General features: G+C 34.7%; 1 protein-coding gene across 2 annotated transcripts; it reads left to right on the top strand.

Annotated features, from left to right (window-relative positions):
• The first annotated feature begins 3,132 nt into the window (after positions 1–3,132).
• On the top strand, positions 3,133–17,731 carry LOC106129745 (ejaculatory bulb-specific protein 3). 2 transcript variants are annotated; one of them, XM_013328408.2, is made up of 4 exons: positions 3,133–3,298; positions 3,637–3,755; positions 15,535–15,715; positions 16,107–17,731. In XM_013328408.2, exons 1-4 carry the CDS (start codon positions 3,187–3,189, stop codon positions 16,244–16,246), a joined length of 552 nt encoding a protein of 183 aa, XP_013183862.2. In that variant the 5' UTR covers positions 3,133–3,186; the 3' UTR covers positions 16,247–17,731. The 2 variants fall into 2 exon arrangements, with proteins under 2 accessions (XP_013183862.2, XP_013183861.2); XM_013328407.2 differs by lacking the exons at positions 3,133–3,298; positions 3,637–3,755 and adding an exon at positions 4,178–4,528.
• Positions 17,732–18,246: the final 515 nt, after the last annotated feature.

The following is an 18,246-nucleotide window of genomic DNA, read 5'->3' as shown; positions in this document are numbered from 1 at the left end:
TAGAAGTATCTATGTTACTCTATGTTACTAAGTGGCAAAATCTACGGCCTTACCCAATTATATTCTTGTGTTACTAAAATGACTCATGATGAGACCTTTTTTGTGAGAGAACTCACTGGGTTTTTTTCAGTAACTGTAGATATATAATATTTGGCAATGGTAGATAGGTACCTAATATTTGGCATGAAATGGGCCCTAATAAGGTGTAGCGGTAGCGATGATTTCGGCGCAACCGCCACCAAAGGGAAGATCTTCCGCTAGGCTAGGTGTTATGCCTGGGGAACCGCGGCTCCGACGATGTTGTGTAGGAGGTTGTTGTATATATGCTCCAATCCATGACGTTTTTGCTTGCGCGACTTAGAGTTTTCGCTGTTTTTGACTGATAGCATTGCGTGATTTTAGGTTTTGTGACTTGTGGCGTAGAAATGTCGCCACAAAGCCTGCAATAATATTGTCAAGAAAAGGCAGTGCGCCACTTTGAAAAGTTTACCATCTGTAGGTAATAAGTGAGAATAGTTATAGGCAACAATTTATGCCCGAGTCTGCCTCCGTAGGAATATTAAAAAATAAAAGTAGTTTAGGTATATTACTTCTGAAAGTCTATCACTGAGCAGAATTTCATCAGAATAGGCCCCGTAATTTCTTATGCATCTGCATAAATTTTTCCTCTATTTTTATAAACATAAAAAAAAATTGCTCTGTATAGGTATCTTATATTAGTAGAAGTTGCAATTTAGAAAGTAAGTACCCTTGAAATACTAAATTCGGTAAGAATTTGTACCTACATTAGGCCTCATCTTGCTTACCACCAGGCAAATTGAGGTCAAAAGCACTTAAATGTATTATAAAAAAAATATTCATTTAGTCCCTGAGAGGTCTTAGATCAAAACCCTCAAAGCACCCCATTAATGACTGGGGTTCTGGGTGGGGTACATACATGATCATCTGTAAATCTTCCAGTCGATCGAAAACAATAGGTCCACAATTATCTAGTGCAACTTTTACCAAGTTTAAATACTTTCACGGGCCAGGTATGTTTAGGTATTTATTTAGCTTACCAACAGTCGATACAATATGACATGCACATATGTACGCAACATAAATAATTCAATCCTAACTGCTTGACCAATTACAGGTAAACCCAGCGTGCTATGGGGAACAATCAATCCAAATATATATCTTAAGAAATAAATAGGTACAACAATTTTAACAGTTAGAAAAATATATTTTTAATAGGTTACACAACGTCGTGTAGTCTGATTGGATTCGCTTTACGTAGGTACCTTATATGTAAAAACCCTGACTTAAGCCCATTTAAAAAAGGCACATCTAAAACTTTCTTTTCTTTTTTATGATGCCATAAAAACCACATACTTTTTTAGTTCATAAAATCAAAGTTACCTTTTTCGAGACCATCTAATTAAAAGAAGGGACCTAATATAAGAAACATCTTATCTCTATTAATGAGTAATAAATAACGTTAAGTAATTATCAAAATTCATTATGCATTTTGTATTTGGAGTTACTACGAATTTATCTGAGAGTCCATTAGGGCGCGCTTGTGGGAATCGTTGATATTCGCCCTAACGACTCGTGATGGCCCTCAATTCGATCCTAATGACCCCACAAAGGAGTCCCGGTGTCAAATTATGAGATGATTGTGGTCAGTTCAGTTGCTCCCTGATCGGAGGGCAGTCGCCTAATAGACATTTTAACAGGAACCCAGTTAAAAGTTTTTCAACAGTGATATAATGCGGGTATGATTTTTTTAATATTATTTTTGTTTATTGGCACTACGTCGTAGTTATAATCTCGAAACAGTATTTTGAATATTGTCTTATATTTTACGTGAGAGATAATGAAAATTTTTGAAGAAATACACATAACTCTTTATGGTTGAATAAGTTAGTATATATAAAGTTTGTTAACAGTATTGATTTATATTTCCATTAAATTTTATAACTACACCGGAAAGTTTATAGTCTTAAGATCACAGGGCAGCTAGTTTTTAAAGCTTACCTAAGCGCTGTCTACCCCGTACATATTAGTTCTAGTAATCGTAAACTTACATAGTCATATTTCGTTTCATTAAATACGACTACTTAATATTATTTTACTACATTTTATTATTATGCAAGAAATGTAGCCATTCGCTTCGGCCGTGGGAATTTCCAGCCTTCTAGAGATATCGCACGGCGCCGCAGCAATTAGCTTTCCGTAATCCAAACCAAAATTTATAAATTTTCCTTAACGCTTCTTGGATCACCTTTCTAAACTACCTTTATGAGTTAAATAAATTAACCCGATTTTAACAAATTTTAAACAAGAAATAGACAATACAATGTGTATCAAATCAGAGAGTGAGAGATGACATAGGTATAATAATTAGAGTAGGTAAGTTGATATTTTCACTATGGGTAGTGTAATGAAGGTCTATAATGTAGTTCGTATTATAAGAAAACCTTAAAATCTACTAAGGTGAAAGCTAATGGCGATATTCTTGCTGTGATACACCTTATTACAAAATACCTATAACTATCCTTTTTTGGGTTGTTGCGTAAAAAAGAGCGAGCTAGAATGACACACTTATACTTAATTAAAGTTAATCAGGAAATCTGGTGAAGTGAGATTATAGCAATTGAACTTGTCAGAAAGGGTTAAAGATTGTAGGGGTAGATAAAATGTCGGTCCATATATTGGTAAGATGTTGCGTCTGTTTACTGCGCTTGGAAATTAGATACCACATGATTCTAACAGATGCCGCTTTTTCTATGTTTATCAATCTGCGTACATTGTCGACGATGGTCCTTACAACTGTTAACTTTTTAAAACCAACACTCATATGTCCGTTGATTCTCACAGGATTGGGAAAATCCAATTATCGTGATCGCCACTAATATGTTAAATGAGTGTTAAAATAATAGCAAGAATGAAATACTATATATATTTTTAAATGACTTAACTTTATAATCTTGCCGGAACGGATTTTGCTGGAATCGGCATACCCAAGACATAGTTCTTTATAATGACGTAAACTTGTTTTGTGCTGACATTTTTTTAATCGTGAGCCGAATCTACTCGTACTTACAAGTAAAAAAAAGTTAATGTTTAATTTAATTATTTTTTTAACAGAAATTAATCCTGCTAACATGCCTCGCAGTACATTTGGCGACGGCTGCGCCACAAATGTCTGACTTACAGCTGGACCGGACCCTCACAGACCGCAGCACCATGCAGAGGCACCTCAAGTGTGCGTTGGGAGAAGGGCCCTGTGATACTTTGGGCAGGAGATTGAGAAGTGAGTCCTAGAAAATACATTTACGATGGAAGAAATGGTATGATTTTAAGTCAGATACATATTTCTGTCTGAAAATCATACCAGTTCTTTGGCTCGAATCCTGCGTGATGCCTCTTTACTGAGTTTAGTAGTTTGACTGATAAACCGACGTTCTAAGGGTGAGGGAAAAGCAGCCGTGGAAACCTTCAAATTTTAGGTAACTGTAATTTGTAATATAATTTGAAGCTTCGGCTTGATAACAAGGCCAAGAGACAGATGGATATCGCTGCGTCATTACTGGACTCACTCCTGAAGCCGAAGGTGGATGGAACACAAAAATAACAAGATGTTTTTTCCAGCGCTAGCGCCATTGGTCCTCCGAGGCGCCTGTCCCCAATGCACTCCGCACGAGACCATGCAGATTCGCCGAACCCTGGCCTTCGTCCAGAGAAACTACCCATGGGAGTGGGCGCGAATCGTCCGCCAATACGGTTGAAAAACGCAATTAGAAACTAGATTTTTTTATACATTTTGAAACTGGTAGTGTCAAGGTTAAATTATTTATTTTAGGTTAAATACTTTGCTTTGCTACAGTTGCAGCTATGATGACAAATTGCAATTAGCAAAGGCACTGAATTATAAATAATAAGTAATGTATTGAAGGAATTAAAACTATTTTGTGCTAATCTTTCAGAAAAGACTTTAATAGAGCTCACGAATTACCTAATAGATTCATTTATAAATGACAAGTAAGTAATGAGTGATGGATGAGTAATGAATGCAAAATAATGTTATCTTATTCTACTGGAAGTAACATTCTCATTGATTTAACCCCAAACAATAATCAATATGTAAATACACATAACGTTTATCTGGCGCAAATAATGTAAAGTCCTAATTTTACACAAAGACTTAACTAGTACATCAATGTGCATCACGTGTATCTTTCATAGTATAAATAATGTTAAAAAATAAATATTAATGCTATCCTTCTGTTGTTTATTTCGCACGCGTTGCTCACGTAACGCCTGACGGTTTAGTACGGCCAGTTGAAAAGGGGGGATCGGTTAAGTAAGAGGTTACGGCACTCCGGCAAACCCCAGCACTCACTACTCACTTGCAGGCCAAAACGATCGCCGAGTGCATTTTGCAGAAATCTTAAAATCGGGTCAAACGTCTTTGAGCGCACGGACAGTGTTTAAAGAAAGTAAAAGTGACTGTGTTGAGCAAGTTTAGCGGAAAAACATGCAGGTGAGTTCCGTCGTATTTTCTTCATATTTTCCAGTCGTCTCCAGGTGAATGCTGCGATAAAAAATATTTGTAGATTGTTGAACTTGCGAAGGACAGTTGGTCTCATAACTGGCACATGCTCATTTGAATTCTAAATGCGATTGGGGTATAATTGCAGTTCGTAACGAATCTGTTTTCAATTTTCTTTGTCTTGTTGCTTCGAATTTGTAAAAATGAGAGAATGTTTTCAAAAAGTGTGTTATTTATAGAAATTACCTTAATAGACTAACAGCTAACAGAAAATTAAATCAGCATTAATTATGTCTTAGCAATCATTTTCCATTACATGATAACTAAGTATATACATGCACTTGAGAAGCCAAAGTATCTACTGGCAGAAAATTTGTGCAATTTAATACCTTTTAGTAAATAGGTAAATGGAAGTCATGCTCTTAGGCGAATTATGGAGACTGGTTGATGATTTTTTATATTAATACTAAAACTTATAACGGTTCAGTTAGATCGTTAATATAGAACAGTTACCTACTTGACCAAATACAACCATTTCGACATACAGGTAATTGTACGTCGAAGTGCTTATGGCCTAGGCATAGGGTGTCGGTATCGTCTGTGTGTAATATGTATACAACCTTATTATTCTTTAAAAATTTAAAACAAATCGAATAAGTACATATTACAATAACATTCTCTGCTTGTCGTGATAGACACCAAAAGATTTTCATTAAGTAGGTAAGGTAGGTACATAGGCACCTGTTTGGAGCCAATTTATTAGAATAACGTTGTAAATTTTGTTTTTTCCTTAGTTTGCATTCTTGTTCTGCAATATACTATATACCAAATATGTAAAAATGCTTTGAATTTCATTTGATGAATTTCTTGGCTTTATAAATTTCCTATTTTGATAATCAAAAGATATTTGGGCCTTAACAACTTTGTGAGCAAAAAAGAGCCATTTTGTTCTGTTCGCTATTGGGTTTTTTTTATATAATAGGTATTACTACTTTATATGAAACACATTTTAAAATTAAGTTAATTTTGTTGGAAATGCCAGATTTGCTCAAGAGCTAGCTAGTCTTATCTGTCCATGGTCTTCAAAAGATAACAACGGCCCTGCCAAACCAAAGCACGTGCTGCCAAGGCCCCAAACTTGGAACACAAACAATAAAAGAAGAGGTCAGATAGCAGACCAGTTGCTTAACTCGTAAATTATGTAACGCACAAACGGATGGCGCGTAATGTCTCTTAAATCCGGAATACTGTTCTAGTTTTTGCACTAAACCATTCACCCTTGCAGTTAACGAGTATTTTCTTTTTATCGGTTAAGTAGTTTTTCAAATCAACATATACAAACAATACCACCCTAAATCTTTCCGCTTCATGATGAATTGATAATGTCCGCGTCAATTCAGAATAGTTATACCTACGTACTTTCTTTCTTATCTGCTATAGTTTTCACAAAGTTTATTATACATTCCATCTACCTACGTCCAGTAGTTTTGACTGCACGTTATTTATAGGACAGTCAGACGCAAAAATACTTAAGAATTATATCTTTATTCCAATGACACCTAAAAATCAATGAGGTTAACTTATGATATTAAAATTAAACAAAGTAGCTTACTAATCCTTATGATTTCGAGAACGACCAGTTCAGAGAAATATCAGAACAAGTTTAGATAAGTACTGATTACGGTGAAAACAGCCTTAGACTTCGTCCACAGAGCATGAAAGATAGAGCTGGCTCTTCGCAGCAATCTAATGTTCAGTTTCCGGTACACTTTTTTCACTAATAGATATTATTTTTACTAATATTAAAAAAAGATATATTATCTGCACGTGGCTTAGATTAGCTACGTTCATTGCTATGCATTTATTTTAATTACCTATACAAATTAGGTTAGGGAATAATTTATGTTAATGATATGAATAATAAACCTTGGTAAATTATATTTTTTTAGTCTCTCCGTATTAGAGTAAGAATAACCAGTAGGTTTAGTGAAAAATTTTTCAACGGCTACGTATTCAATTTCAACTCAACGCACCATTACATCCATATCGCACTTTTAAATAGGGAACTAAGCTTTAAGGATACTTTTAGGTAATTCTAGAGTAAGATGGAAACCTTACAGAAACCAGTTATCAAACCGAAATCTTTTTTTCAATGGTATTTGGATTTACGCACATCGACCAATCATACCACGGAATGGGAAGATGAAAAATGACATTGAGTTGTCACGAAAAGTAGGCTAAGGATGCAATTTCCTCGATTATCACGTCCCGGCAATTTTTCATTTTGTGTAAACATTTTGTTGATGGGACGTCATTGTTTGGTGTTATTATGCGTTGCGGCGGCAACCTACAAGGTTGCACTGTCCAATTTAAATAGTACTGTACAAAAGCAGTGTAGTTAAGTACTGTAATGATTCATACTTAAACACAGTCATTCCCCTTTGTCACGATGAGCTTTTGTTACGAAAATGTTTAATAGAATTCTTAGTATTAAGTGTTGTTGACTTTTTCTTTTGAAAAGGAAAACGGCACTTCCGCTATGGTTTGGAAGGACGAAAACAGTTGATTGACTCATGCATTACCTTTGGACTATTTTGTATTGAAAATATAGACTTAAAACAACGCCTCTTTCTTGGAGGTAGGCAAACACTACATCTTTCCTTCTGCTTCAATTTATGCATAACTTGGTTCTCTCTGCATCGGTCTTTATGCAAGATCAATAGTTTAGGATCTTGACCTGACCTTTTGCAAGAACATCCCCGATTTGATCCTCCTATTTAAAGCGTCGGTGGTTCAATCCGTGTCCGGTTAAAATAAGTAATGCGCGAAAACGCACAGGTTCGAATCCCACCATGCCATGTACGAGTACCAATGACGATATTCGAAGTTATGTTCTTTAATTTGAATACTAACCGATGCTTCTACTGTGCGGAAAAACATCGTGAGGAAACCTGCAAATTCAGGATGTGTAACCATGATCGATCCAATACAGGTAAGGTTTACAAAGGTTGCGGAGGCCAAATGGTAGTCGTTTCGTGAAAGAACCTGACTCACCCAATCCAGGATCCAAGGTCAAAGGCATATCCCGGGCCCCTCTCCAGATTAGTGAGTATGCAACCGGGACTAAAGCGAGGATAAAGAAGACACTCCCATATCCTATTTCTTCCTTATAGTTAACCTGTTTTCATTCATTCATCATCTCAATCATATATCTCTTATGTAAATAGAGAAAGTAGTTTAAGAAGTTCCTAGCTCGAAAAGATGATAAAATATTAATCTATCTCTAGTCTAGACTATCGATTGAGATCGCTGAGTTGGGTATGTATAAACCGGCTGATTACAAACTCATTAAATTTCTAAGCACGCACTCGTTCGTGGCCGGCAGTACAGGTGTAATGAAAAGTGTTTGTTGACTTTACTATTATTTAACTGTAAGTTTAAATATTAAAAAAAAACCGTGGAGCCTGACCAACAAAACACAGGGAAATTTTAAGTGGAATACAATGTAAAAGGTTTGTAAAAGATAATTGTACAAATAAATTTTATTTTTTCTTAGTTTTAGTAAAAAAATCGCTTCGTGAGTATTGACATTGGTTTGCCCCGACTAACAGATTATTGGATATACATAGGTAAATAAAAAACAATACAATGAGATGAAAAAAATTAAATTAAAGATTTTCAGCGCGTTGATGTCTTATTTACTAAGTGAAAGACATCTTTGTGGCCTAATTATTTAAATGAAATAATTCTGTTATAATAATAAGATGCCTTGTGGATCACTATACTATAAAATAGGAGAATTAGATCTCTTTTCTGTGGATTTCGTAAAAATGCGACTATGCGCACTTTCTCGTATCACGGGTAAGGAAAAGTGCTTCAAACATATATTTTTTGTTTGGTCTTCTGGTTCTGATTGACTGGCAGAGAATGCCATAGGGCACTTAGAGAGGATGTTACGGAATCGCGGGCGTAAGTACTGAAGTACTTCAGTCTATAAAACAAATATTGTAAGTAATTGTGTGTTTGGATGTACGGGCAAATCGCACGCGACATTACTCACGCGTGGCGCACGGCGGTGCCTCGCCACATGTCCTTTGCTAATCGTAGAAAATTTCTGAAGGATGTTACCGAAACCTTGTGCAATAATAGCACAAAATATTTTAGAAATTTTCAAAAAAATATCAGATGACCTCATATAATAAACTATAGCGCTTAAACACAAATTTTGTCAAAATCGGTATAAAATACATATGTCAAGCGCTACAGCCGTGAAAGTGTAACAGATAGACATATAATGTCACATACATATGTATATAATATATATGTATGTATATACATATATTTAAGGACGTCCTGGTAAAGGGTCAGGTCAAAAGTATCCGAAACCGCCGAGCTTGCATGAAGAGAGTTATGAATGTGGATGAAGCAAAGGAAGTATGCAGGGATCGTGGCAAGTGGAAAGAGGTAGTCTCCGCCTACCCCTCCGGGAAAGAGGCGTGATTTTATGTATGTATGTACATATATAATATCAGTATGGATTATTTTAATCACGTGACCCAAACTGCCTCCTATTCAAAACGTCTGACGAATTCAACATGAATTTTGCTGAGATTGCCCTTGGTGTTTCGTTTGCAATATAAGTACTTAGATAAAGGCTTCACTTCAATGATTATGTGGCGATCCCATTCGCCTTCCAATTATAGAATAGATACGGTTTGTGGTCAAATGTATATTACTAAGGCCGTTATGAGTAATCTGTGAGGAAAACGTTTGATATTTCTTAGTACTCGCTATATGTTATCGTGTGTGGTTATCATTATCAGAATAGTAAGCAATCAAAACTTTAAGTACAAATGTACAATTAATTATACCTACTTATGTACAAAATCATTTATTCACCAAAATGGCTTGTGAATTCTGTAAATAAATGAATAGACTTATGGGTTCACATTGAGCTCTGACAGAGTTCTTAGCTATTCCTAATTATCAATGAAAAATATTTTTTCGCACTGAAAATTGAACCTGAGCTCATGGGGTGATCCCGCCTTTCCATCATCTTACCACTGCGCCACAGAGGTTGCAACTCGTAAACAATTACATTTATTTTTCACTTCATGGTTCTCACACCTTTCCCCAGGAGGTCTCTCACGGAAGCCCTACTAATATAAATCTTAACACCTTGGTCTCACACACATACGTTTTTGTCTATTGTGATATCTTTATTGCAAAGAAGAAACGAATGACAGAAAAAAAATTAAAGGACAATTAAACTGAAAGACAGTTTTGCAACGGTTGTTCATGTGTATACAACAAGAAATAAAACCTGGGAAAAAACCTCTTTATTCTCCCATCCTTATGAAATTAGCCCTTTTCTCTTTTAGCTTACCTACTGACAAATTACTGAACTTTATCCAATCAGAAGCCCTGAGATTGAAACAACATTTGAAATGAAGGTGCAGCTAAACGCTTTCTTGGTTTAAAGTTACCGTTTCTGCGCTTAAGTCATTGAAATATCCATTGTAATCATTCACATTGTATCTAAGTTCCGTTAAGTAGCTGTCCAGCATTTCTTACAAAAGTTGGTCAGAAATAGTCGCTAGCTTATCTAGAAGTTTGACTAACGCGAGAAATTGCGAACATATTTATTTAGCCGATACTTATGTAGGTGGTACCATTTGGCTATTTTCCAAAAGACTGGCAGCATACTGATGTAAGACCAAAGTTAATACATAAGACACTAAATAGTACATCAGACCATAGAAAATGAAATAATATATTTAGATTATAGTTTATAGTGGCCTCACTATCACTATAAAAATATTAGATTCCCATGCAAAAGTCGTGGCGGTCCTTGTGTAACACCTGACCTTACCTAACTCAGGATCATCGGGTTTCCCTCCGAAGAGGGAAGTATATGTAACCGGGGTTTACATGAGTAGTGAGAAGAGATTATAAGGCACAACACGATCTCTTCGTCAATCTTTCATGGTTTATGTTATAGAATAACAAGGTGTCATATTATAGTATTTCTGTTATATATGTAAACATTGTAAATGTGACAAGTTATGACAGGTAACTGATCTTACGCAAGTTTCAAACATGCAATACCTGTAATAGTTGTGATTATGTTTTGAGTAGTAATTAGATGTGACATGTTATCTATGATATTTTAAAAAATAATCTTGTCTTTATTGTTACTGTTATAGTTGTGTTTTAACTAGAATAAAACCAATACATTTGGTTTTGCATTATTATTACAATTTATTCTAGTTAAACCTTATCAATAATGTATATCGACGCTTAGTCACATTTATTCTTTATCAGCAAAACATTATTTTACAAAATAAAATAAATTTCTTTGAAAAAAAAAAATGGCTACCACTTCCACAGGAAATATCGCACGGTATTTGCGTCCAGAACGTTTTGATGTGGAACCTAATATATGTGGAGCTGATCTTCGTTGGACTCACTGGCGGTATACTTTTATAAATTTCTTATCTGAAGAATTATCAGAATTTAAAGACGAATCACTCAAATTAAAACTCTTAGTCAACCATCTTTCGCCAACTGTATATTCATATATAAAAGAATACCAAACCTATACTAAAGCTATAGAAGCACTAAATAATATTTACATAAAACCACAAAATGAAATACATGCTCGACATTCTCTTACTATAAGAAAACAACAAATAAGTGAAAGTATTTCAGAATATGTACAAGCACTCAAACTGTTATCTCATAATTGTAATTTTAGAGAAGTATCAGCTGAAGAATATAGAAATGAATATATTCGTGACGCATTTATCTCAGGTATTCAATCTCAACAGATACGTGAAAGACTCCTTGAGCATTTATCACTTACTTTAGACGAAGCACTTAATGTAGCAATTTCGCTTGAAACAGCAATAAATAACACGAAATCTTATTCAACTCCAACGACTCTTAATGCTCTCAATATGTCTAAAAACACTATAGACTTAGTACAAAACAGAAATGAAACTAAGAAAAATTATTATTCTCAGCGAAAATGTTTTTTCTGTGGAGGAAATGTACATCAAAGGAACAAATGTCCTGCTTTTAATTCCTGTTGCCAATTATGTTCTAAGAAAGGTCATTTCGCTAATGTATGTAGAAGTAGACCAACTATAAATTCCGTAGAAACTGAAATTGAGAACAATATGTCTGGAATAATAGCTGCTTCTCCGTCTAATTTACGAAAAGCTACAATTACTATATTTGTCAATGATACAAGAGCTGATGCACTTATTGACACTGGCAGTTCCGTGAGCTTTATTGATCGTAATCTGGTGCAAGCTATGAATCTCAAAATTAAACCATGCCATCAAACGATTACACTGGCATCATTGAATCATGTATCACATGTAGATGGTATCTGCTATCCTACTATTCGACTGAATAACTGTACGTACAAAAACATACCATTACTTATTGTAAATAACTTATGTTCTGATGTAATTATTGGACATGATGTTCTTAAGGATCATTCGTCAGTAGAATTACATTTTGGTGGAAAAAGAGAAAGCCTTCAAATCTGCAATGTCATGCAAGCAACTGTTCCAGCTGTGTCTGTTTTTACAAATTTATCTCCTAACATAAAACCAATAGCAGTCCGGTCGAGACGCTATAGCACTGATGAAGAAACTTTTATAAGACAAGAGATACATAATCTTTTACAAGATGGAGTGATTGAACCATCTGTATCTCCTTGGAGGGCACAAGTAATAATTATTGGGGGAGATCATCACCGGCGCCGCATGGTTATTGATTATTCGCGAACTATTAACAAATATACAGAACTTGATGCTCATCCACTGCCTAGCATAGAACTGGTAGTTGCTAATGTAGCTAAATACAATTATTTTAGTCAAATTGATTTGAAAAGTGCTTACCACCAAATTCCAATATTAGAAAAAGAAAAAAGTATACAGCATTCGAAGCATGTGGTAATTTATATCAGTTTACTCGCATTCCATTTGGAGTAACCAATGGCGTAGCTGCTTTTCAACGTACACTGCAATTTATAATAGAGTCAGAGAAACTTAACGGCACATTTGCTTATTTAGATGATATTACCGTATGCGGCAAAACAAAAGACGATCATGACAAAAATTTGGAAAGATTTATGATGGCAGCCGAGAAATACAGTTTGACACTTAACAAAGACAAATGTACCTTTTCTTCTAGCTCTATAAATTTACTTGGTTATAATGTTCATAATAACACTATTAAACCAGATTCAACTCGTCTTAAGCCACTTCTTGACTTACCAGTCCCATCAGATGGACCTTCACTGAAAAGAACTCTCGGGCTTTTTGCGCATTATTCAAAATGGGTACAAAATTTTTCTGAAAAGGTAAGGCCTTTAATCTCAAGCAAAAGCTTTCCACTCGATGAAACAGCTATTTCTAGTTTTAATTCTCTTAAATCTACTATTGCTAAGTCATGTTTGACTGCAATAGACAATGAAGAAAGATTCGTCGTTGAAACTGATGCTTCTGAGCATACAATTGCAGCATCTCTTACACAAAATGGAAGACCAGTGGCATTTTTTTCTAGAAGTCTTTCCGATTCAGAACGCCGTCACTCTGCTATTGAAAAAGAAGCTTACGCAATTGTAGAATCTTTACGCAAGTGGCGACACTATCTCTTGGGTCGACATTTTCTTCTCATCACCGATCAACAGTCAGTTTCATTTATGCTGAATCAAAATCATACAAGCAAAGTTAAAAACGAGAAAGTTGAACGATGGCGCCTTGAGTTGTCGTGTTATAAATACGACATTATATATAGACCAGGGAAAGAAAATTTCACTGCTGATGCTTTGTCTAGAATAAGCGCTAGTATATCTACAAATAAACTTTATGAAATACACGATGCTTTGTGCCATCCTGGAATAGTGAGAATGGCACATTGGGTACGTCAAAAGAATCTGCCATATTCGATTAATGAAATAAGATCCATGGTTTCGTCTTGCCCTATTTGTTCAGAAATAAAACCAAGATTTGGTCAGACACACGGCCATCTCATAAAAGCAACTTCGTGTTTTGAAAGACTTAATATAGATTTCAAAGGGCCTGTGCCAAGTAACACTACTAATCGTTATATATTAACAGTAATCGACGAATACTCTAGATTTCCCTTCGCTTATCCATGTAAAGATATGACTGCTTCAACTGTTGTTCATTGTCTGAAAGATATCTTTTATCTATTTGGTATACCACAATATATTCACTCTGACAGAGGAACATCATTTTTATCAGAAGAAGTCCAACAATTTCTTCATTCCCTTGGAATAGCTACTAGCAGAAGCTCTCCCTACAATCCAGAAGGTAACGGACAAATAGAAAGACTAAATGGAACATTATGGAAGAGTATTCAACTAAGCATTCGGTCCAAAAGTATGCGAATCGAAGAATGGGAAAAAGTTTTGCCTTTTGCTCTTCACTCAATACGCTCGTTGTTATGTACAAGTACCAATGCAACCCCTCATGAACGTATGTTTCATCATCCTAGACGATCGCTAAATGGACAATCTATGCCAACGTGGTTACTTACTCCAGGACCTATACTACTTAAACGACACGTAAGAAATTCTAAATATGACCCATTAGTTGATGAAGTGGAATTATTACAACCTAATCCCATGTATTCATATGTCAAGCTTCCTGATGGTCGTGAAACAGTAGTTTCTAATAAACATTTAGCTCCTTTGCCGCAACTTAATCGGGAGAGTGAAGAAAGTGCTGATATGGAGCCGGATGTCCAGGGAACTATAAATGACACTGTGGAACCTGACGTGTCAAATGAAGGACGGGCAGCCGAGTCCGAAGAACCTGTTCTACGCCGTTCCAGTAGAGATCGCAGACCACCAGCTTATTTAAGGGATTATTTAAGGGGGGGAGAATGACATGTTATCTATGATATTTTAAAAAATAATCTTGTCTTTATTGTTACTGTCATAGTTGTGTTTTAACTAGAATAAAACCAATACATTTGGTTTTGCATTATTATTACAAGATGTAATAAGTAAATAATTATTGGTTGCTTAGTTCTACCACAGAATAAATAATAGTAGGTAAACCTTACAGAGAGGACAAAAAATACAGATTTCATCAAAGATTTTATTTGTACATGCTAATGATCACCCCTTTTTCTGTCTGGCAATGACTAAATCTTTCCACCTGCTACGATCCCTGCATAGTTTTTTAGCTCCATGAAAAGGAGATCGCATGAAAAAAAGTCTTTCACCAGAACGTCCTCGACTTGATCAAGGTCCGTCCGTCTGTAGACCCTATTAAGTATTTATAGATATTTTTATTAAAAATTACAATCACTAATTTTTTTGCATAACGGACTAGGAAATTAAGAGTCGAACTATTATTAGTTTTTGCATGGTTCAATAGCAATGAATTCTTTTTTTATATGAGATACAAAATAAGTTGCCTGTGACTAAATATTTTAAAGCATATCTACCTAAGGTTATCAATAATACTTACTTTAATATGATATGTTTTCACGTTATTTGTAGACCGCTACGACGCTTTCCTTTTTATTTGTTTACCAAAACTGAAAATATTCAGCCCATATTAATGTTATATAATAATGAGAATTTACTTCAGACTATATATATTTGTTATAGTTTGGCTTTGCGCAACAACTTGAATACTTAAGTATATTTATTTTGATGATATGACATGACTTTGCGCGTTGATATCTTTTTTAGCATACTGTATTAATTATGGCTAAAACTTAAAGTTCATTTTATAAAAAAGTAACTGGGTAAATAGCTGTTAATTACAATAACGACACTCACCTTAAAAAAAAATTAAAAGTAAATTCTTAGGAATTTTACAGGAATTTCTCATAATAAAACAAGACATTCAAAGATCATATGATGAAATGTATATAAGCAGCACAGTTTCATAGAATAACTTTGCAATAAAATACAAATTCGACTTTTATCATACTTTCAGATTACACACATCATCGTGCTCTCCGCCCTCGTGGCCGTAGCGTACTCCGCGGAGACCACTCGGCCTCCGGTTTCCGACACGGCCCTAGAAGAGGCTCTGAACGACAAGCGGTTTATCCAGAGGCAGCTCAAGTGTGCCCTGGGCGAAGCACCCTGCGATCCCATCGGGAAAAGACTGAAGAGTAAGTTCGTGCCTTGATTTCCTTCTACTCTTTATATAGTGTAAAATTTTTATGTTTATATATATATTTTGTAGAGACTTGCCCCGTGAAAGATAAATCAGTGAGGGAAAACCTAATTCTTACACAATTTATAAATAAAATGCTGTGAATTTATTAATTCGATTGACATTGAATTTCATTAGCAATGCGATTTCTTTTCTCTAACAGATTCGTAGTTGTCAAGGCTATAATGTTGAAATCATTTTTAAAGAATAAAATTGTAAACTTGGTCGTTGATACGCCACTTGGAAATAAAAATGTAAAACTACTTAGTACAAATAAAAAAATTGTTTGTAGTTTTACACGTTAAACTTAAAACATATGGGAATAACGAATTTTTATATTATTTCAGCCTTAGCACCGCTGGTTTTAAGAGGCGCCTGTCCTCAGTGCACTCCTCAAGAGACCAAGCAGATTCAGCGCACTCTATCATACGTCCAGAGAAATTTCCCCCAGCAGTGGGCGAAGATTGTACGCCAGTACGCGGGTTAATTTAAGCTATCTTTACAAATAAAGCTAAGTACACATCTAAGCAACTAGGCCAACGAATGGAGTACACTTTCGATGGTCCTTTTTGGAAAGTTCGCCTTTGTACTTATGTGAGTGGCACGTTCTTTGGCTATCGTTGGCTTAGTGTGTGTGCTTAAGAAAAAACACGTACAATAAAATATTTAAAAAAAAAATATGTAGTCGAAGAAATTCTAGTATAACGAAAACAAATTAGGTACATTTTCATAAAATCAAATTATGAGGTTGTTAGCACGAGTTTTTATTTTTATAATATATTGTAAAAGTTTTATAAGTATAAAAATAAAGTACATAATTATCTTGTAATTAAATTAAATTATAAGTAAGGGATATTTAAAGTAGGTACATTATTTAAAGGAAAATGATGACTGATTTATCTATATCTACGATCAGCCGAACCAATAAGGACTTCTTATAATGACGTGGGCTTCCGCTAAATTAAGAATTTTTAGAGATATCCACGAGAGTAAAGCCTCTGGCGGAAGATATTTAAATTTTATTCGAAACATCTTGGCAACTACTTTATAAAATAAATTTAATAATATAAATATCTCGAAAAGATTCTATAGGCTGTGTTTCCCGAATGTTTCATTGATTACTAGTGCTTGAATGTAAAGTTTATCAAACTTATTTTTGTAACTACCCAACAATAAATTTTTATTTAAGCGACATAAAAGAGCGACTTGAAGTTAATTATAGATCTATTTCATAATTTGGTAAATTTATTATATTATGCTAACTGAGCAATTCAGCTGAACGTGGGCTTTGAACTTTGTCTACCCCGAAAGGAGTGTTATCTATGTGTGTTTGTATAAGTACTCATATAAATTTTGTGCACGACTGAATCGTTCGACAAAAATTCTATAGACTTCTAGTCGACTTCAAATTCAAAATTCATTTTTCGGTTCAAATTTAAGAAAATCTGCCTAATTCATAGGTAAAGTGCCCGGCATGAAAGTTGAACGAATTTCTAGTCAATTGACCCTTCGCAGAATATATTTTTCATATGAAAAATTATTAAGAGCACTGCGCATCTCGGAAATGTCAAATTATTGGATCTACTTATTTGCCGGGTCTCATACATACAATCACGTCTCCTTCATTAGTGGGCAAACAAAGCAAACAACCAAGAAAAAAAGGAAGGTCACGCTCAGCTGTACGGCTTAATAATGGAATTAATATTCATAAAGTGACAGGTTGCTATCCCATCGTCATATCAGTAGCAACTCAAATTTATAAGCCTCTCCTTTGATTGACACTTCTAAACAAGCTGAAAGAGAAGAAGAGCCATTGTTAATTTTTAAAAAGTTATAAATCTATTTTCACAAAATTCCCTACATGACTAGACTAGGATACTGGATTCACTTTTAACTATTCTTTCAATATTTGAACATTTTGTAACAATATTTAAACTGTAAATTGGCTGAAATACATGAATATGTTTTTATATGGATGCTTATTTTATTTTTATTGAGGCTCAAATGAAATTTAAAATTTGATACGCACTTTTCAAAAACCTATCGACGTTAAAGTGCACGTGTGGCAATGATCAGCAGATAGATGTAGGTAGGCATGTGGTTGGTTATTATTAAAATTCATTTACGCCTGTATTAAATTCATACTTTATGTCTTCTTCACGCCTTACCTATTTAAACAATCTTCCTTAAATTTCGCTTAAGTAATTATAACAGTCTCCAACACTCTACTTTGTGATTCTTGTTCGTCTACACCTATAAACATAGCTTAAACAGCATTCATAGTTGGTAAAACATAAAAGGAAAATAATAAAACCACAAACAACATAGGTAAGGTTAAGGTTTGGAATAGTTTTTTTTTATTATTAATTTATTTTTTTTATTAGATAGAATAGAACATAACTTATGTTTTAGGTTCCCGCCACAAAATCGGCAATTTTGAAAACGGTGAGTAGCCGACTTTATTTAAGAAAGTCTTCGCTTTGCTTT

Source organism: Amyelois transitella, chromosome 16 (genome assembly GCF_032362555.1).
Source record: "Amyelois transitella isolate CPQ chromosome 16, ilAmyTran1.1, whole genome shotgun sequence".
Classification (NCBI taxonomy): domain Eukaryota; kingdom Metazoa; phylum Arthropoda; class Insecta; order Lepidoptera; family Pyralidae; genus Amyelois; species Amyelois transitella.
This window is presented reverse-complemented; position numbering and strand designations above follow the sequence as displayed.